General features: G+C 56.1%; 1 protein-coding gene across 4 annotated transcripts in view; it reads left to right on the top strand.

Moving 5' to 3' along the window:
• Positions 1–18935, top strand: part of Megf8 (multiple EGF like domains 8) — a 46651-nt gene extending 27716 nt beyond the window's left edge. For all 4 annotated transcript variants that reach the window (XM_040734578.1, XM_005087061.4, XM_040734579.1 and 1 more), the window contains 13 exons: positions 26–189; positions 1149–1293; positions 4893–5124; positions 6069–6192; positions 6309–6522; positions 7172–7386; positions 10504–10711; positions 10865–11024; positions 11216–11408; positions 12053–12223; positions 12491–12621; positions 13146–13278; positions 16116–18935. In XM_040734578.1, coding sequence (XP_040590512.1) covers positions 26–189; positions 1149–1293; positions 4893–5124; positions 6069–6192; positions 6309–6522; positions 7172–7386; positions 10504–10711; positions 10865–11024; positions 11216–11408; positions 12053–12223; positions 12491–12621; positions 13146–13278; positions 16116–17384 — 3359 coding nt within the window. In that variant the 3' untranslated portion in view covers positions 17385–18935. The remainder of the gene's footprint in view (positions 1–25; positions 190–1148; positions 1294–4892; positions 5125–6068; positions 6193–6308; positions 6523–7171; positions 7387–10503; positions 10712–10864; positions 11025–11215; positions 11409–12052; positions 12224–12490; positions 12622–13145; positions 13279–16115) is intronic.
• The last annotated feature ends 1100 nt before the right edge of the window (positions 18936–20035 follow it).

The following is a 20035-nucleotide window of genomic DNA, read 5'->3' as shown; positions in this document are numbered from 1 at the left end:
ATCTCTGGTCCTTCTGTCCCTCCAGGTCTCTATGGCCACTCTGCAGTCTACCACGAGGCCACCGACTCCCTCTATGTGTTCGGGGGTTTCCGCTTCCACGTGGAGCTGGCAGCGCCTTCTCCGGAGCTCTATTCTCTGCACTGTCCTGACCGCACCTGGAGCCTGCTGGCACCTTCCCAGGGGGCAAAGGTCAGGACAGCTGGCTGTAGCCACCGAAGGGAGGTTCCCCAGCCGCTGGCTTCCCCCGCCCAGAATGCCGCCTCCTGTCCTTCCTTCTGGTCTCTGTGCTGAGCTATGATAATGCCAATTGCTGCTTTTTCCATCCCTGGTTTGGAGGAAAGACTCCTTGACCAGGAAATCAGAGGCGTGGTTTCTGCCCAGCACTGCCCTGACAGACCCTCTCCCATCCCGACAGACCCCCTCCCATCCCTACAGACCCTCTCCCATCCCGACAGACCCCCTCCCATCCCGACAGACCCTCTCCATCCCGACAGACCCTCTCCATCCCGACAGACCCTCTCCCATCCCGACAGACCCTCTCCCATCCTGACAGACCCTCTCCATCCTGACAGACCCTCTCCCATCCCTACAGACCCTCTCCATCCTGACAGACCCTCTCCATCCCGACAGACCCTCTCCATCCTGACAGACCCTCTCCCATCCCTACAGACCCTCTCCATCCTGACAGACCCTCTCCATCCCGACAGACCCTCTCCATCCTGACAGACCCTCTCCCATCCCGACAGACCCTCTCCATCCTGACAGACCCTCTCCATCCCAACAGACCCTCTCCATCCTGACAGACCCTCTCCCATCTATGGGCCCCTGTAACCCCGCCTTATAAGACTAAGCAGAGAGGTGTGGGATAGTAGGAACCTGTCTGCATGTAGGGACAGTTACATGTGATGTACACCCGGAGCCCCTCTGGGGGCAGGGTACAGGGGAGACCAGGTTTATAGGGAACAGAGTAGGTTGTGGGGCCCAGGGGCTGGTTCTGTGGGCTGTTCTGCAGGCTCAGAGAATTTTCCTTCAGAAGTCGAAGATGGGCTAAGGCAGGGAGGGAACTATGGGTGGCAGGTGGGTCGGGAAGGAGCTTGTGGGACCAAGGGTAGGGCTCTGACACGCCCTCCCGCCGTGTCTCCCTACAGCCCCGTCCCCGGCTTTTCCATGCTTCAGCTCTACTAGGAGACACCATGGTGGTCCTAGGGGGGCGCTCAGACCCTGAGGAGTTCAGCAGTGATGTTCTGCTCTACCAGGTCAACTGCAACACGTGGCTCCTGCCCGACCTCACACGTGAGTCCCGTTGCCATCCCAGGAGGCCGGGAGGCGTCCATGTGGAGCCTGCCCGTGGTCCGGGGACCATGACCCTCTTTAGAAGTCACTCGGGCCTTTCCCCTCCATGTATCTAGAGTCCATGGAGTCACTGTCTTTTTTCTTTAAACACAATTTTATGCTTACTGATTTATTTGTGTATGTGGGGTTTATATGCATTTGTGGGCACACATGCAGTTAGAGGTCAGCTTGAAGGAGTTGGTTCTGCCCTTCCGTGTGTGTCCTGGGGATTGAACTCGGGTCATCAGGCTTTGTGGCAAGTGCTTTACCTACTGAGCCGCCTCATGGACCCTTTCTCTTTTCTTAGAATGGTTTGTTTCTGTTTACTTATTGTTTTGTTATTTTGGCATATCGCCTCACTATGTCAGTTTGGGTGGCCTTGACTCGTTAAGTAGGCCACCCTGTCCTCAAACTCACAGAGATCCAACTGCCTCTGAATCCTGAGTGCTGGGATTAAAGGTGTGCGTCACCACAGAGTTTTTTTTATTTTAAAATAGGAAGAAAAGCTAAAGCTCTGTAGCAGCAACCACTCTTGTAAGTGGAAAGTATCCTTCCAGATTTTCTGTTCACAGGTTAGAAATGGGCATAAAGAATTGGAAATTCTCTGGGCAGTGGTGGCGCACACCTTTGATCCCAGCACTCGGGAGGCAGAGGCAGGCGAATCTCTGTGAGTTTAAGGTCAGCCTGGTGTACAGAGCGAGTTTCAGAACAGCCAGGGCTGCACAGAGAAACCAATAAATAAAAAAAAGAAATTGGAAATTCTCAGGACCGGAGTGCAAATGGAGGTTTGACTCTTGCCAGTCAATAAAGGAGGAGTCAGGGAGACATTATGTAGGCGCTGGAGAAGCAAGATGTGAGGTAACAGGCCATGAGCATCATGGTAAAACATAAACTAAGTGGGTTAACTTAATTGTGAGAGCTAGTCAGTAACATGCCTGAGCCATTGGCCAAATAATTATAATTAACTAATATTAAGCCTCCGCGTGTCTATTTGGGAACTGGTGGTGGGAGAGTAACTGTTTACACTGGAGAGTTGGCTGAGCAGTTATAAATGCTTTCTGTGTATGCATGGAGATTAGAGTTCAGATCTCAGCACCCACATAACAAGCTGAGTGTCCCACACGTTTGTCACCCCAGCTCTGAGGCAAGCAGAGACAGGAGGGTCACTGGAGCTTGTTGACTTCCAGCCTAGCTAAGAAAAGCCAGGTTCCAAGTTCAGGGAGAGACCCTGCCTCAAAGGAACAGGTAAAGAGTCATAGTGGACACCTACAAGGACAGACAGACACAGAGACACACACCAATCTTTTTATATACATTAAATAAACATTTTTAAAATTGTAAGTTTAAATATATAGAAATGCAGGATGTACCATAGAATAAATTTTACTTTCATGAAGCTCAAAAGAAACTTCCAAAGTAAACAAACAAGCAAACAACCCCAGTGCTGTTTGTTTCCTGACCATTATATCCTTAAACCTGGAATGCAGTAACTGTGTTAGTGGAAGACTGCAGGGGGAGTCTAGATAGTTTAGGACTGGAAAGGGATTTGTATTTTGTAATAGGCAAAATGTTGACAGAGAAAGAGAAATGGGCTTTTAAAAAATGTTTTAATAGGACTTTTTAAAGTGTTTCAGAGACACCTAGGCCTTGCACATACAAGACAATTGTGTCACCACTGGTAGATTTCAGGCAAATTCTCAGGACTGCGCCGTGTCCCTCACTCCTCATTTGTGACTCTAGGCAAGCTTCCAGCCTCAGCCCCAGAGTCTCCACAACCTACACTGCTCCTTGTAAACTTGGCCTTGTTCTCCTCCTCTGCCTCCTCTCCCCTGAGGAGGATAGGGACGTGCTGTTTATCACATACAACTGTGTCCCTACCAACACAGGCAGGGCCCTCTTCTCCCACATCTTGTCTCCTTGGACTTATAGACAGGATTCTGGATAGATGCCCCACCACTGAGCCACACCCCAGCCCCTCACTGGGGGATTCTAGACAGGGGCTCTATCACTGAGCCACACCCATAGTCCCTCACTGGGGGATTCTAGGCAGGGGCTCTACCAGTGAGCCACGCCCCCAGTCCCTCACTGGGGGATTCTAGGCAGGGGCTCTACCACTGAGCCACGCCCCCAGCCCCTCACTGGGAGATTCTAGGCAGGGGCTCTACCACTGGGACACACCCCCAGCCCCTCACTGGGGGATTCTAGGCAGGGGCTCTACCACTGATGAATGTCCAGAGTGAGCTCTGTTGCTAAGCTGTGACCTCAGAGCCTGTCTGTCTTTGTTTTGTTGTGCACTGTGAATGGCTCCTTGTGTTTCTAGAACCTGTGTTGTGTTTTCTCCTTCCCTTTTCCTTTTCTCTCTCACCCTCTAATTCCCTTTTATTTGGAGTCAACCTTTCTGATATTCATTCTGTCTTGAACTTTAAAAACCCAGATAGTAATTTATGTAATATGAAACTTAAATCATTTAATAATGCGCAATAGAGCTTTGTGTGTAGCCAAGTGGCAGAGCACTTGCTTGGTGCGCGCGCACACACACACACAATCACACACACACACACACACACACACACATATACACACACACACACACACATATACACACACACACACATATACACACACACACACACACAATCACATACAAATAAATTGTTATTCTGGTGACATTTAGAGCTTTTTTTTTTTTTTTTTTTTTTTTGCTTTTACGAGACAGGGTTTCTCTGTATTGCTTTGGAGGTTGTCCAGGAACTCACTCTGTAGACCAGGCTGGCCTGGAACTCACAGAGATCCGCCTGCCTCTGCCTCCCGAGTGCTGGGATTAAAGGCGTGCGCCACCAACACCCGGCCTGTTGTTGTTTTTTGTTTCATGTGCATTTGGTGTTTTGCCTGCGTGTATGTGTGTGTGAGGGTGTCAGATCTTGAAGTTACAGTAGCTGCCATGTGGGTTCTGGGAATTGAACCCAGGTCCTCTGGAAGAGCAGCCAGTGCTCTTAACCGCTGAGCCATCTCTCCAGCCCTAGTTGTTGGCTTTTTAAAGTATTATAGGTAGAACCCGTGCCCGTGCTTGTCAGGCAGCCCTGCGTGGCTCAGGTACACCCCCAGCTCACTGCTCTTCTTTTCTTTTAAGCTTTTTAGATATTCTGTTTTACATGTGTGTCTGTCTGTGTGTGTGTCTATGTGTGTGTGTGTGTGTGTGTGTGCAGCACGTGTGTGTGCCGGTGCACACACAGGTCAGAAGGAGGCATCATGTCCCCTGCTATTGGACTTAGAGGTGGCCATGAGCCACCAGGTGGGTGCTGGAGAGCAGACCTGGGTCATCTCCAGGAGCAGCGAGTGTTCTTAAGCACGGAGGCATCTTCCCAGCCCCCACCTCTGTTCTTGTCCCTCTCGGCAAGTGCTTTTCTCCGTTTGTTTACCCTCTGCCCCTCCCTTTGCTGCCTGGTTTTCCAGTCCTCCTGTCCGTCTCCTCTCTGCCGTTCTCCATCTGCCTCCTGTCACCCTGTCTTCTCTGGCCAGTCTTCCCGGGGTCTCTTCCTGAACACCCCATCTTTCTTCAGGTCCAGCTTTTGTGGGATCCCCAATGGAGGAATCTGTGGCCCATGCAGTAGCCGCAGTGGGTAGCCACCTGTACGTCTCTGGAGGATTTGGGGGCGTGGCCTTGGGCCGCCTGCTGGCACTGACCCTGCCCCCTGACCCCTGCCGCCTACTGCCTTCACCGGAAGCTTGTAACCAGACTGGGGCATGCAGCTGGTGCCATGGTGCTTGCCTCTCTGGGGACCAGGCACACAGGTAACCATAGTGACTGATAGTCCGTCGCACAGTACATACTGGTGTCCTCTGAGTGCTGGACCTGAGGGAGGCCTTGAGATTGACTATCTGGTTGTGGCTCACACGCGGGGTAGACGGAGTATGAGCTCTGCTTGCACCCCAAGCTGTCCCCTTCTGGAGGAGCTGGGCTGGCACTTGGCTCTAAAGGACCTGTATAGTTTAGACCAGCAAAGACTGAAGGCAGTGCTGAGCCCAAGGTGTCTGCAGTATCATCTGTATCGCCTGTACTGGCAGATATCCACCAGCCCCGAAAAGGCTGCCGGCACCTGCTGAGAGCCGGCTCTGACCAACTCCAGTCTCCTCAGCTGCAGTTCAGGGGTCCAGGTGTCTCTGGAAGCCAAGCAAGTTAGCTCATGCGCCTGCTCTGTTGCTGGGATGGAAGCCTACTTATGGGTTCCGTTTGTCCCATTATAGGCCGTGGAGCACGTCACCGTGCTTCCTGCCTGTTGTCAATGGAGTTGATCATGGGGCTTGCCAGCCCGCTCTCCAGTGGTCTGTGCATTATAGCAGGAGTACCAGTTGGTTTTCTAAAATCTGGATAACGCTAAACATCCCTGCACTTCCGAGGAATCGTGGACCTGGGCTGTGGGTGGGGGTCGGGGGATGGGAAGCTTGAGTTGGAGGCCTGAGCAGAGGGATTCCTGGGGTGCTTGTGTGGGACTGAGGGGCATGGGGAGGCGGCACAGGAGACCGGACTTCTGGCTGTTTGAGAGAGGGACACTGGTTTGAGAGAAGGCAGTTGCCAATGTCTCAGGTCCCAGTGACAAGGTACCAAGGGATGGGGCTGACCGGGACTTGAAGTATAACTTGGGGCGTGATGTAGGGAAGGGCTCTGCAGGACCATGTTCAGTAGACAAGGTATGCACCCTAGGTGCATGTGAATGAGCCAGCCTCCTGCCCTCTAGGTTGGGCTGTGGGGTGCCTCCTTGCTCCCCAATGCCTCGCTCGCCTGAGGAATGTCGGCGGCTGCGGACCTGCAGTGAGTGCCTGGCCCGCCATCCTCGGACCCTGCAGCCGGGCGATGGAGAGGTTCGTGGTGGGCGGCAGGTCGGGTACTGGTCTCCACCGCGGCTGGCTGGGTAGGAAGAACTGTGTCAGAGGGACGCAGAGCCCCATAGAGCCCACCAAGCCCATCCCCCCTCCAGGCGTCCAGTCCCCGCTGCAAGTGGTGTACCAACTGTCCGGAGGGCGCCTGCATCGGGCGCAATGGGTCCTGCACCTCAGAGAATGACTGTCGTATCAACCAGAGAGAGGTCTTCTGGGCCGGGAACTGCTCCGAGGCTGCCTGCGGGGCGGCTGACTGCGCGCAGTGCACACGGGAGGGCAAGTGCATGTGGACGCGGCAGTTCAAGAGGACGGGTGAGTCTGCAGACGGGGTTCTAAAGGGCGAGCGCGTGGACACGGAAGAGGGCGGGTGAGTCTGCAGACGGGGTTCTAAAGGGCGAGCGCGTGGACGCGGACGAGGACGGGCGAGTCTGCGGACGGGGTTCTAAAGGGCGAGCGCGTGGACACGGAAGAGGGCGGGTGAGTCTGCGGACGGGGTTCTAAAGGGCGAGCGCGTGGACACGGAAGAGGGCGGGTGAGTCTGCGGACGGGGTTCTAAAGGGCGAGCGCGTGGAGGCGGACGGGTGAGTCTGCGGACGGGGTTCTAAAGGGCGAGCGCGTGGACACGGAAGAGGGCGGGTGAGTCTGCGGACGGGGTTCTAAAGGGCGAGCGCGTGGACGCGGACGGGTGAGTCTGCAGATGGGGTTCTAAAGGGCGAGCGCGTGGACGTGGAAGAAGGCGGGTGAGTCTGCAGATGGGGTTCTAAAGGGCGCTAGAGGCCAGGACCCCTAAATCTTGGAGGAAAGCTGGAGTCTGAGGGAGGAAGGCTGGGGACTAGACCTGCGAGTCTGAGAGAGCAGGGCTTTGACCCTTGGGTCTGGGGAAGAAGGGTGGCATCGAGACTCCTTTGGAGGCGGGGAGTCTGGGAACCAGATTGGTTACTCCCCTGTGCCCCAACCCCAGGAGAGACTCGCCGCATCCTGTCAGTGCAGCCCACGTACGACTGGACGTGCTTCAGCCATTCTCTGCTGAATGTGTCTCCTATGCCAGTGGAGTCATCGCCCCCGCTGCCCTGCCCCACTCCCTGTCACCTCCTCCCCAACTGCACCTCCTGCCTGGCGTCCAAGGGCGCGGACGGGGGCTGGCAGCACTGTGTGTGGAGCAGCAGCCTGCAGCAGGTAATGCCCGTGTCCTGCTGCCCAGCCCTGGAAACCCCAGCTCCAGCGCTGCCATCCCCCCTTCCCTTTGTCGTCTCTTCATTCCCTCATCTTTCGAGCCTCTGCTGCTCTGATCACAGCTCTGCCCCTCCCTGCTGGGCTGCCGCCCGCCCGCTGTCCCTCTAGCTCTGACTCGGGGCTCAGTGAGGCTCTGCCAGAGAGGCCTGGGAGGACCCAGTTCAAAGGGGGCAGACGAGGACCTTGCCTGTGTGTGGTGTGTGGGCTGACACCGTGGCTGGTGGAGGTGCTTGGCAGGCCCAGGTGGGTAGGTCTTAACTGCCTACCGCATCGCCTGCTTCTGGAATGTCCAGACTATACCCACCTACCACAGCTTGGCTGTCCAGTGGCAGACAGAGATGCTTGCCTTGGCCTCCCCCAGTGGAAGGTGAGACCCATCTGCCCTCCATTGTCACATCCAGACATCCAGCAAGTAGTGTCTGATCCCCGCTGGTACCTACTCCTCCTGCGTCCCCGCCCTCCCCCATGGCACAGGACCCGGGGCGGCGTGCCAGCTGACCAAACTGTTGAGGACTGGGCTTGGTTCATTCATTCCCTCACCCTTCACCCGGTAGGGTACAGTGGTGGGGTGGGGACGAACAGGACGCATGCCACTAGAACTTGCATTTTAAGAGGTGATAATAGAAAGAGCCCTGCATGTCCCAGCCCATGAGTGCCCAGCACAGAGGACCGCCAGCTTCTACAGCTGGGAGCCTTAGCTAGGGTGGCAAACTGGCTTATTTATCTCGTAATCAGCTTCCAGGCGGAGGGCCTGGGAAGGTGGCTCACCCAGTAAACAGTCGCCCTTCAGACACAAAGACCCGAATTTCATCCTCACAACCATGACAGAAAGGCCAGGGGCGTGGGACTTGCTCGTGGTCTCGGTGCTCAGGAGACAGGGACAGGCAGGCCCCTGGGAGTCTATGGCTAGTTCAGTGGACTCAGTGGACTCCAGGCCAGCAAGAGACTAGTGCACTGGCCTCCAGATGTTTGTACACACACAAGCTCAGCTGGGCCTGGGTTTGCGTCTAGCATGGGTGCTGGCATCCGCACTCCAGTCCTCTGCAAGAGCAGTAAGTGCTCTCTCTGAACCTCTAAAGCGACTCTTACACCCCAGTGACTCTGAAGCGGGAGAAGGAAGCTGCAGTGTGGCCTTGTAATCTGGTCCTCAGGAGGCTGAGGCAGGACAGTGGCAAGTTCCAGGTCAGCCGGGGAATGCAGAGACCCTGTCTGAGCTGTAGCGGGGAGAACAGGATTTATGAGACTGTATCCCATGGCCAGGGCTCAAAAGTGTTGGGCTCCTTGACAGAGCTTTGCTTGCTTCCTGGGCTCTGCTCTCGGCCGGCCCAACTCTCAGCAAGCTTGGAGCTCTGGCCACAGCCATCAGGGTTTCTGTTTCAGAGCTGCACAATTGCTTTGTTTCTTCCTAAGTGCCCTTGGACAGCCAGCCCAGATTAATCTCCCCCATCTTATATTTCAAGTAAGGCCAGACACTAGATAAATGTCCCTTTACCCATGGTATATGCCCAGGCCTCACCCTGTGAGCAGTCTGGGCCCAGCCAGCAAGTGACGGCTTGAACACCGCAGACTGGCCTCTCACCCAGAACTCCTCCATCTCCTGGCTGGGTTGGAAGTAGACTATTTGCCCTGAAGCCTGGCCAGAGTTTGTTGTAAGAAGTTGTGGCTTGGGGGCTGGAGAGGTGGCTCAGTGGTTAAGAGTACTGACTGCACTGGGCGGTAGTGGTGCCCACCTTTAATCCCAGCACTTGGGAGGCAGAAGCAGGAGGATCTCTGTGAGTTCGAGGCCAGCCTGGTCTATAGGGTAAGTTCCAGGACAGCCAGGGCTACACAGAGAAACCCAGTCTTGAAAAGCAAAACAAACGAAAAGCACTGTCTGCTCTTCCAGAGGATCCAGGTTCAATTCCCAGCACCCACACGGCAGCCCACAGCTGTCTGTAACTCCAGGATCCAGCACCTTCACACAGACACACATGCAGGCCAAACACCAATGCACATAAAATAAAAACAAATTATTAAAAAGGAAGAAGTTTCTCGTGATACTCATTCTGTCTGTATCCACTGCCTTCTTTCAGGTATAGGAGACAGATGTTTAAGCTGGGTAAGGAACAGAGACTCTGTATAAAATAATGGGCCTTTGGGACACAGGAGTCTCTTTCCTTTAATCTTTAAAAATTATTTATTTATTTGGTTTGTCAAGGCAGTTTCTCTGTGTAGTCATGGCTGTCTTGGCTCTGTAGACTAGGCTGTCCTTGAACTCACAGAGATCCGCCTGTCTCTGCCTCCTGAGTGTTGGGATTAAAGGCGTGCGCCACCAACGCCCGGCTGAGGTTTTTTTTTTAACGCACCAGACTGGCCTTGAACTGCTCTCTTCATTACATTGACGTATTTATTCACTTGGGAGGGGATGTGTGTGTGTTGAGGTCATTGGACAACTTGTAGGAATCAGTTCAGTTCTTCACCAGCGGGTCGCAGGGATCAAACTCCTGTGTCAACTTCGGCAGCAGGTGCAGTACCCTCTGAGCCTTCTTGCCTTCCCTGGCCTTGAACTCTGTATTTTCCTGCTTAGCCTCCCGAGTGCTAGGATTGCCCAGCTCCTTTTGGGACAGGACTTCACAGGGGCTGCCGATCCCTGTGAGCCAGCCCTTCCTTGGGATGTGACTGATGGCTGGTGGCTGTCTCTGTTCTCTTCCTGACGTCCCTTTCATCGTCATTTACCCATCATCTCCAGTGTCCCCCAGCCCAGGAATCTTCCCGATTCCATTGTTCTCAAACACAAGGGCTCCTGTTGCTCAGGCTGGCCTTGAGATCGCTGTGGAGCCGAGGGTGACCTTGAACTTGGTCCTCTCGCCTCCACCTCCGTCTGCTGGGTTTGCAGGCGTGCGCTGCTACGCCAGGCTCCTCCAATTCCTGTGTAGATGTCTGGTTACAAAGACTGAGGGAGCTTGGTATAGCCCAGCGGGGATCCTGAGCTAGCCAGAGCCGGGGAGGGTGGGGCCTGGGAGAGATGGGCTCGGTATGGGAAGCGCATTTGACTGTGTCTCCTGGTCTCCCTCTTCCTAGTGTCTGAGCCCCTCCTACCTGCCCTTGCGATGTATGGCTGGAGGCTGTGGGCGGCTGCTGAGGGGGCCCGAGAGCTGCTCCCTGGGCTGTGCTCAGGCCACGCAGTGCGCCCTGTGCCTGCGGCGACCCCACTGTGGCTGGTGTGCCTGGGGGGGCCAGGATGGAGGTGGACACTGCATGGAAGGTGGCCTCAGTGGTCCCCGAGATGGTGAGAGGGCTTTGGGAGCTGGGCAGACTGGGTGGTGAGGGGACAGAGGACAGACAAACAGGGGAAGGGTTCTGAGGTGGGGGTGTGGCCCAGGTGTCTGCGGCGGCTGGGGCAGCAATGCCCCGGGTGCAACCCTGTGTCCTCTGGGGTCAGGGCTAACATGTGGACGCCCCGGGGCATCGTGGGCCTTCCTGTCCTGTCCCCCGGAGGATGAGTGTGCAAACGGGCACCATGACTGCAACGAGACCCAGAACTGCCACGACCAGCCCCACGGCTATGAGTGCAGCTGCAAGACAGGCTACACCATGGACAAGTGAGGCTCAGCTGGGGCGCCACAGGACGAGGGCGGGGCTGGGCAGACAGACAGACAGACGGGAAGAGTTGCGGGGCTGCAGACATGGCATGCCACAGGTGTGGGGAAGGACATGGAGCCCAGGCTCCCAGGTGGTGGACCTGACCTCTGAGGACCGGCTCCCCTGCCCTGATCCCTGCTTGCTCCCCCAGTGCGACTGGCCTGTGCCGCCCCGTGTGTGCCCAGGGCTGTGTCAACGGCTCCTGTGTAGAGCCTGATCACTGCCAGTGTCACTTCGGCTTTGTCGGGCGCAACTGCTCTACAGAGTGTCGCTGCAACCGCCACAGCGAGTGTGCAGGTGTAGGGGCTCAGGACCACTGCCTGCTGTGCCGGAACCACACCAAGGTATGTGACCCGCCACTTAGCACCTCAGACCCTGGCCCGGGGACCAAGCCTCTGGCTTATGGGTAGAAACGGCTTTTACTGAATTTTAAAGTATATTTTGGTGGTTCTGGGAGTGAAACCTAGGATGTTTGACATGCTAGGCAGGTGCTGTACCACTGAGCCACACCCCCAGCCCCTCACTGGGGGATTCTAGGCAGGGGCTCTACCACTGAAGCCACAGCCCCTCACTGGGGGATTCTAGGCAGGGGCTCTACCACTGAGCCACGCCCCAGCCCCTCACTGGGGGATTCTAGGCAGGGGCTCTACCACTGAAGCCACACCCCCAGCCCCTCACTGGGGGATTCTAGGCAGGGGCTCTACCACTGAAGCCCTGCCCAGCCCTTGTGCTGAAACATCTTGAGGGTTTATTTCCAGTCCTGAGAAGCCATGGGCAGGGAAGGAGTGGGAGAGCCCTATTCTGGGGAGATGTGAAAAGATGTGGGGGCAGGAGGTGGGCGTGTGGAAGGTTTTGTAACTCAGGCTCTACGGGCTGGGGTAAGGGAGTGAAGTGGGGGCTAAACTGCAGCCCGGCTGGTAGCAGGCACCTGAGTGTCCCTCCCCCGTGTCTCCCCGGTCCTTTTGATGGCGCTGCCCTTTGTTACCAGGGCAGCCACTGTGAGCAGTGCCTCCCACTGTTTGTGGGCTCAGCTTTAGGGGGCGGGACCTGCCGGCCCTGCCATGCCTTCTGTCGTGGGAACAGCCATGTGTGCGTCTCCAGGAAGGAGCTAGAAATGGCCAGAAGGGAACCAGAGAAGTACTCACTCGATCCAGAGGAGGTAAGGAAATGAAGTCTACACCCCTGGGTCCGATGGAGGAGGCTGGGCCTGGACCCCGGGTCTGAGGGAGGAGGCGGGGCCTGGACCCCGGGTCTGAGGGAGGAGGCGGGGCCTGGACCCCGGGTCTGGGGGAGGAGGCGGGGCCTGCACCCCGGGTCTGGGGGAGGAGGCGGGGCCTGCACCCCGGGTCTGGGGGAGGAGGCGGGGCCTGCACCCCGGGTCTGAGGGAGGAGGCGGGGCCATGCCTTTCTGTCCTTGCTTGAGCAGGTTGAAAACTGGGTGACAGAAGGTCCGAGTGAAGACGACGCTGTGTGTGTGAACTGTCAGAATAACAGCTATGGGGACAAGTGTGAGAGCTGTCTCCACGGCTACTTCCTCCTCGATGGGAAATGCACCAGGTAAGAGGAAGGGACCCGACCCTCGTCCCTGTCACTGGGAGGAACACTGGGGACCAGACCTCCTTTGCCCACCTGAGATACTTTGTAAAGCTTGCGTTTTAGAAAACATCAAATGATCCTACACGTAACTTGGTTAAGGTAAAAACAATTTCAAACTGTCTGACATGTTGTAACCCGATGGGCAGCCAGCCTAGACACGGGCTGTAAAAGTAGAAGGTCTCTGCTTTGCAGGCCCTAGGAGGCATGCGGACTTGACAGGGGCCGTCTGAAGATGTCGTTTCAGATGGGGCTGTCTGTTTTGTCCTGTTGTCCCCTCTCGACCTTTGGTGGGGATGAGACGGGGCCCCGCCCTGCTGCTTGCCCGTGCCTTGTGTGGTTAGTGTGCCGCTCACGTCGAGGCTCTGCCGCAGTGACAGCCGCTGGACCTCGGATGTGCCTTTGTCCCCGCCTCCTCACTGGGACCTGAGCCCTGCTGAAGCTGGACTTCGGCGGGCACTCACCCCTACCCTCTCTTCCACCCTCAGGTGCCAGTGCAATGGCCACGCCGACACCTGTAATGAGCAGGACGGGACAGGCTGCCCGTGTCAGAACAACACGGAGACGGGCACCTGCCAGGGCAGCTCTCCCAGCGACCGCAGAGACTGCTACAAGTACCAGGTGGGTCTGCAAAAGCCAGCCGCTGGGTCAGATGCCACAGGGGCAAAAGGCCAGGGCTGGGCTAAGAGGCCAAGCATGTGGCCGTGAGTCTGGATTGGGATGGAGATCCAGCTTGTAGACTTGCTGAGCCCTGGGCACTCATGCCGAGTCCAGATATGCGCCTCAGAATAGCTTAAAGTCTGCAGACAGGCCTCACGGGCACCGTGGCACAACAGCTCTTCAGGAGGCTGAGGCAGGAAGACTTGGAGTTCAGGGCCAGCCTGGACAGTAGAGAGACGGCTTGGAAGATAGTACAGGCTGAGGATGCCACTTAGCATTCGTGAGCCCTGGCTTTGATCTCCCACTGCCCAAACTGAGTGTGGTGACCCCAGCACTTGGGAGCTAGAGGTAGGAGGATCCGAAGTTCAAGGTCGTTCGTCCTCAGCTACATGGAGATTATAGGCTAACCTGGGCTACATGAGACCCTGTCACCAAAAGGAGCAGCAGAAAGAACAGCAGGAGCCTGTGTGTTCTGTGGCCTGCGTTCAGGCATGGCTGCCTCTGGGAGTTCACATGGGATGGTCAGGAGTGTCCCCTGACTCTGCTGTCCTCGGTGCCCGCTGGGCTGCCTTTCCCCCAGGCACGTTCCCCGTCAGGCGAACCAGGACTCAAAGGCGCTCACTCATTAATTCTAAACTGAGGTTCAAATCCCCCTTGAGAGCCAGGCCTGATGGCTACAGCCTGTAATTCTAGTTTTTAGGAGGCTGAGGCAGGAGGATTACTGTCAGTTCTAGGGTTGCATGGTCCAAGACTTAATCTAAAAAACACATAACACAAAACCAAGCTCTCCTCAGGCCCTTTCTCTTGTTTGAAGCCAAGAGACTGGCTGCCCGCTGTGTCCTCTCCTCCCCCCACCCCTGCAGGCCCAGAGGGGAGAGGGCTTTCCGTCTCGGTTGGTCTTCTCTTGTCCAGGAACATAAGTATCTGTCAGTAGAGTTGTAGCTGCACCCAAATGCAGCAGTTTTCACAAGCCATGCTGGTCTCCGCCATTTCCATCGTAGACCAGAATCTGCTTTACTGAAGTAGGATTGAAAGGTTTGCTGGGCAGTGGTGGCGCACGCCTTTAATCCTAGCACTCGGGAGGCAGAGGCAGGCGGATCTCTGTGAGTTTGAGGCCAGCCTGGTCTATAGAGAGAGTTCCAGGACAGCCTCCAAAACAATACAGAGAAACCCTGTCTCAAAAAACTAAAACAACAACAAAAGACCTAAGTGTGTATCTTCAAATATGCTTGCATATACATATACACATACACAAAATTCACTCACAAATATACTACACACACATATACACACAGAAAACCCATTGAGGGCCTAGAAGCATGCCTCCATGGTAGAGTCCCTGCCTAGAATCCCCCAGCGACGGGCTGGTGGTGTAGCTCATTGGTAGGGCAATAAATCCCTCTCTACTGGGATTACAGATGTGTGCTACTGTGCCCAGCAATAAATAAATAAATAAATAAATAAATAAATAAATAAATAAATAAATAAAAAAGGGCTGGGTGTTGGTGGCGCATGCCTTTAATCCCAGCACTCAGGAGGCAGAGGCAGGCGGATCTCTGTGAGTTCGAGGCCAGCCTGGTCTACAAACTGAGTTCCAGGACAGCCAGGGCTACACAGACAAACACCGTCTCGAAAAACCAAACCAAACAAACAAACAAAACTAAACCCTGAACACGTCCAGAAATGTCCACTGGCCTCTGCTAGAGCGGGCTGGAATCAGTGCCGCCCTCCTCCTTGCAGCTGGCCAGTGTTTATTTGGTTCTAATGATTATAGCAGTGATAACCAGTATGTGGAGAGCTCCCGGGTGAGCTGCATGCTGTGATTTTAGCTAGCAGCTTAGCCCAGATGTGGAAGGCTTGCCAGGGCTTTGCCGGGCCCTTGATAGAATGTGGTCACGAGAAGAAGAGGCCCAGAGACACCAAAGGTCCTGTCCCAGCCCCAGGGGCTGGTCAGGGAGCGCCTGTGTAGATGGGCGTGGTTCCTGCTGTTACCGGAGTTGTGGTAGCTTGTATCCCTCCATTCCTGCATTCATTCCTCACGTTCACTTAGCACCCAGGACATGCCAGGCGCCGTGCAAGGCCCTGGAGCCCTGTAGACGACAAAGCAGACACAGTGACTGTCCTGGGAGTTGCGTTCCGCAGGAGAGAGGTCAGGCAGTGGCCAAGCGAGCAAGGGGCTGTGGTGTTAAGGTGATAGGTAAGGTAAGACGAAAAGCTTAAGGAAAGGTGGCCGTAATGCTTCATGCTTATTAACCCAGCACTTGGGAGACTGAGGCAGGAAGATCAAGAGTTCAAGACCGGCCAGGGCTACGCAGCAACACTGTCTCAAAAAGCAAAACAGACAGACAAAAGCTCTAGAAGTGGGGGTAAGATATCAGGACTGAGGAAGGCCTTGGTGGGAAGGCGACACTTAAGGTGGAAGTGGCCGTGACAGACAGTGGATCTGTGGAGCCGTCGGGCAGAGAGGAGCGGCTGGTGTAGCGGCCCTGAAATGGGCATGTGTCCCACAGCTCAGAGGAAGCCAGGCAGGCAGGTCAGATAGGACAGCTCTGATCCAAGTGCCCAAGTGCCGTGACTGTGATTTCAGTTCTCCGAGCTTCCGGAGAGACGCTCCTCAAGTCCAGTGGGTCAGGTCACTGGCAGAGGGCCGGGTGGCTAGAGAGGATGTACAGCCAGGGTCCCACAGAGCCCTCATGGCTGAGCATCCGAGCCCAGTGCGGCCGGGGCACTGCTGGGGCACAGTGCAGTGGCTGCTGTGATCCTGGGGTCTCCCTGATGTCGGCTCCTGCCCTCCACAGTGCGCCAAGTGCCGGGAGTCATTCCACGGGAGCCCTCTAGGGGGCCAGCAGTGCTACCGGCTCATCTCGGTGGAACAGGAGTGCTGCCTGGACCCTACTTCCCAGACCAACTGCTTCCACGAGCCCAAACGGCGGGCACTGGGCCCTGGGCGCACGGTGCTTTTTGGCGTGCAGCCCAAGTTCACCAACGTGGACATTCGCCTGACACTAGATGTGACCTTCGGTGCTGTGGACCTCTATGTCTCCACCTCTTACGACACCTTCGTGGTCCGAGTGGCCCCTAACACAGGTGTCCACACTGTGCATATCCAGCCGCCCCCGCCGCCCCCACCACCCCCTCCTCCCGCTGAGGGGGGGCCCCGGGTGGCTGGGGACCTAGGAGGACTGGGCACTGGAAGTGGACCAGGTACTCCAGTGGAACCTCGAGTCCGGGAGGTGTGGCCCCGGGGCCTGATCACCTATGTGACAGTGACGGAACCGTCAGCCGTGCTGGTGGTGCGCAGCGTGCGGGACAGGCTGGTGATCACCTATCCTCACGAGCACCACGCCCTCAAATCAAGTCGTTTCTACCTGCTGCTGCTGGGCGTGGGAGATCCCAGCGGGCCTGGTGCCAATGGCTCAGCGGACTCCCAGGGCCTGCTCTTCTTCCGGCAAGACCAGGCCCACATCGACCTGTTTGTCTTCTTCTCCGTCTTCTTCTCCTGCTTCTTCCTCTTCCTGTCGCTCTGTGTGCTCCTCTGGAAAGCCAAGCAGGCCCTGGACCAGCGGCAGGAGCAGCGCCGGCACCTGCAGGAGATGACCAAGATGGCCAGCCGCCCCTTTGCCAAGGTCACCGTGTGCTTCCCCCCAGAGCCCACCGGCCCAGCCCCTGCTTGGAAGCCAGCCGGGCTCCCGCCTCCTGCCTTCCGCCGCTCCGAGCCTTTCCTGGCACCCCTGTTGCTGACAGGAGCTGGGGGCCCCTGGGGGCCCATGGGAGGGGGGTGCTGCCCACCAGCCCTTCCTGCCACCACAGCTGGCCTGCGAGCTGGACCTATTACCCTTGAGCCCACGGAAGACGGCATGGCTGGTGTGGCCACTCTGCTGCTCCAGCTGCCGGGGGGGCCTCATGCGCCCAACGGGGCCTGCCTCGGGTCAGCCCTTGTCACGCTGCGGCACAGGCTGCATGAGTACTGTGGGGGCGGGGGAGGTGCTGGGGGCAGTGGGCATGGGGGTGGCGGAGGCCGAAAGGGACTGCTGAGCCAGGACAATCTCACTAGCATGTCCCTTTGACCTGTCAGGGGTCCTCTCCCACAGCCGCCAAGTCGCCTGTTGGGGCCTCTCTGGACAGTCCCCAGAGACCGCTGGCCCCCTTTCCCCAGGATCCCCCCTTGTTCTGCATTTAGCAACTATTTATTGAGCTGCTACTTTGTGCCCAGCAGAGTTGGAGGCGCAGAGAAAAGCAGGTGAAATGAGCTTCCCTGATCTGGTGGGACCTGGGTTCTTGGAAGGACACACACACACACACACACACACACACGCCAGAAAAGTGTCTTGATATTAGCAGGGTCTAACACTGAGGGATTGTGGGTAAAGTCGATTAGACATTTGGAGAAACCGGGCTGAGAAAGGCAGCGGACTGAGGAAAGATCTTTGGGAAACGAATCCAGCGTTGAGGAAGCTGTAAGGCAGAAGGCCCTGAGGCTGGAAACCAGTTTGTTTCTTTAACAGAACGAGAAATCCGGTCACTGCAGCCCAGGTGAAGTGTAAGATGAGGCTGAGGACAGACAGGACCCTGGTTTTGTTCTCAGAGCCATGGGACGCTGCTCGGTGGCTCTGTGGCCGGGAATGAGGAGCCGTGCCTATCCCTGGCTTTGGAGAGGAGTGAGCTTCTGGGGGCAGGAGAGGCTGCAGGTGGGTAGCAGTGCAGGAGCAGGGAGGTGGCCCGGGTGACAGCGTCAGATGCAGGGGGAGTGACAGGATGTGACAGCAGGGCAGATGTTGGGGTGAGGAAGAGGACATCCAGATGGCCACTTTAAGGCCATGGGTGTGCAGTGAGGTCATTGCTAAGAAGGGGCAGGCTGGGACTTGTGGAAAAGGAGTCCGGTTTGGGCTTGCATCGGGCCTGACCGGGGACTCACAGAAAAGCGCTTTGAGTATTTCAAGTGGAGGGATCCAGGCGTAGTTCTGGTGAAGGCCAGCAGCGTCTTCTCGTGTGTGGTGGGGGCGGTCAACTGCTGCTGCCTTCCCTGGGCTGGAGGGACCGAGTTCAGTGGTGACCTGAGACCAGGGTCACCAGCTGGAGCTGGGAATTGAGGCTTGTTTCAAGGGAGCCTCAGGAAGTCCTCTCCTGAGACGCTCACAACCCGCTCTGGCGGGTGGGGGCGAGGGACCCTGGGAAGGCTATCACGTGCCCCTTTTTTTTTTTTTTTTGGTTTTTCCAGACAGGGTTTCTCTGTATTGTCTTGGAAGCTGTCCTGGAACTCACTCTGTAGACCAGGCTGGCCTCGAACTCACAGAGATTCACTTGCCTCTCTTTCTTGAGGTTCTGGGTCTCTCCCCATAGGCTACTCTCACCTGGACCTTCTTGTTGGACATAGGAGCTCTTCTAACCCTTGAGGACTCCCTTCCCCCACCCCTAGGCAGCTCCCTGATCTTGGGACTCCTGCCTTCCCAAGACTCCCAACTTCCAGCTGCTGTGTTGGTCCTGGGGTGGGGCTTGGGCCCAGCTTCTTCCCCTGGTGGGGTACCCCAGTCTGAGAGGTCCCTGCTACTGTGCGCATGTCAAATAACAGAGGTCACATTGCAGCAATGGAAGCCGCAAATAAAATGTGGGGAAGACCAGGTGTCTTGGAGTGTCTGCTGTGTGCAAACGGGGGGGGGCTGGCTTCCTGGTGAGCGGAGCATGCGCCTTTGTCCTGGACCTACCTCAGAGCCACACAGGACCTCTTGTTACTCAGAAGAGAGAGGTGAGGGGAACAATGGACGGGGAAACTTTGACCCACCCTTTGTCCCCGCCACAGTTTGGCTCAGGGAGAAACAGTCAGCCTGTGTCCAGGCATCGGCATTAGACAAGAAAAGCCTGGGGTACAGATTACAGAAGCCGCTCTATTTCAACTGGAGGAATCGGGCCTGGAGAGCTGGCAGTGCTGGGGAGGGCCGCGGCTGGGAAGACACTGAATGGTGTGGTGGATGGGCATTCGCTGATGGGAACACTCAACATGAAGCTGAAAAGCATTATCCATCATCCTTCCATCCATCCATCCATCATCCATCCATCATCCATCCATCCATCCTTCCATCCATCCATCATCCATCCATCCATCATCCATCCTTCCATCATCCATCCATCCATCCTTCCATCATCCATCCATCATCCATCCATCCACCCTTCCATCCATCCATCATCCATCCATCCATCCTTCCATCATCCATCTATCCATCCATCCTTCCATCATCCATCCATCATCCATCCATCCATCCTTCCATCCATCCATCCTTCGCCTTCTCGGCCCTGGGCTGTGCCAGAGCTTCGATGTGAGGGCAGGTGCCAACCTGAGAACTGCCCTCAGCCTCAACTCAGCACGGATCTAATGTTGCATGTGCTCAGCAGTGTACCTTCTCTGTATGCTCGCCCCAATGCACAACAGCCAAGGACGTGCAGGCTGGACTGGGGAGATGTTGAAGTTTCCTGTGTGCCTCGTGAATGACATGGGACTTAAGGCCTCTCTGGTCCCATTAGTTTTGCCTTTTGAGCTGATGGTGGCTTCTACTCTATGAGATGTGAACATAAACTTGGCTTTAAAAAAAAAAAGATGTACTTATGCGTATGTGTATATGCCTGTGAGTGCAGGTGCGCCAACAGGCCAGAAGAGGGAGTCTGATCCTGGAAGTAGAGTTACAAGCATTGTGAGCCGCCGTATTGGTGCCATGAACCAAACCCA

Source organism: Mesocricetus auratus, unplaced genomic scaffold, assembly GCF_017639785.1.
Source record: "Mesocricetus auratus isolate SY011 unplaced genomic scaffold, BCM_Maur_2.0 Super-Scaffold_100038, whole genome shotgun sequence".
NCBI lineage: Eukaryota > Metazoa > Chordata > Mammalia > Rodentia > Cricetidae > Mesocricetus > Mesocricetus auratus.
The sequence above is the reverse complement of the archived record's forward strand: the minus strand, read 5'-3'. Positions and strand labels throughout refer to the sequence as shown.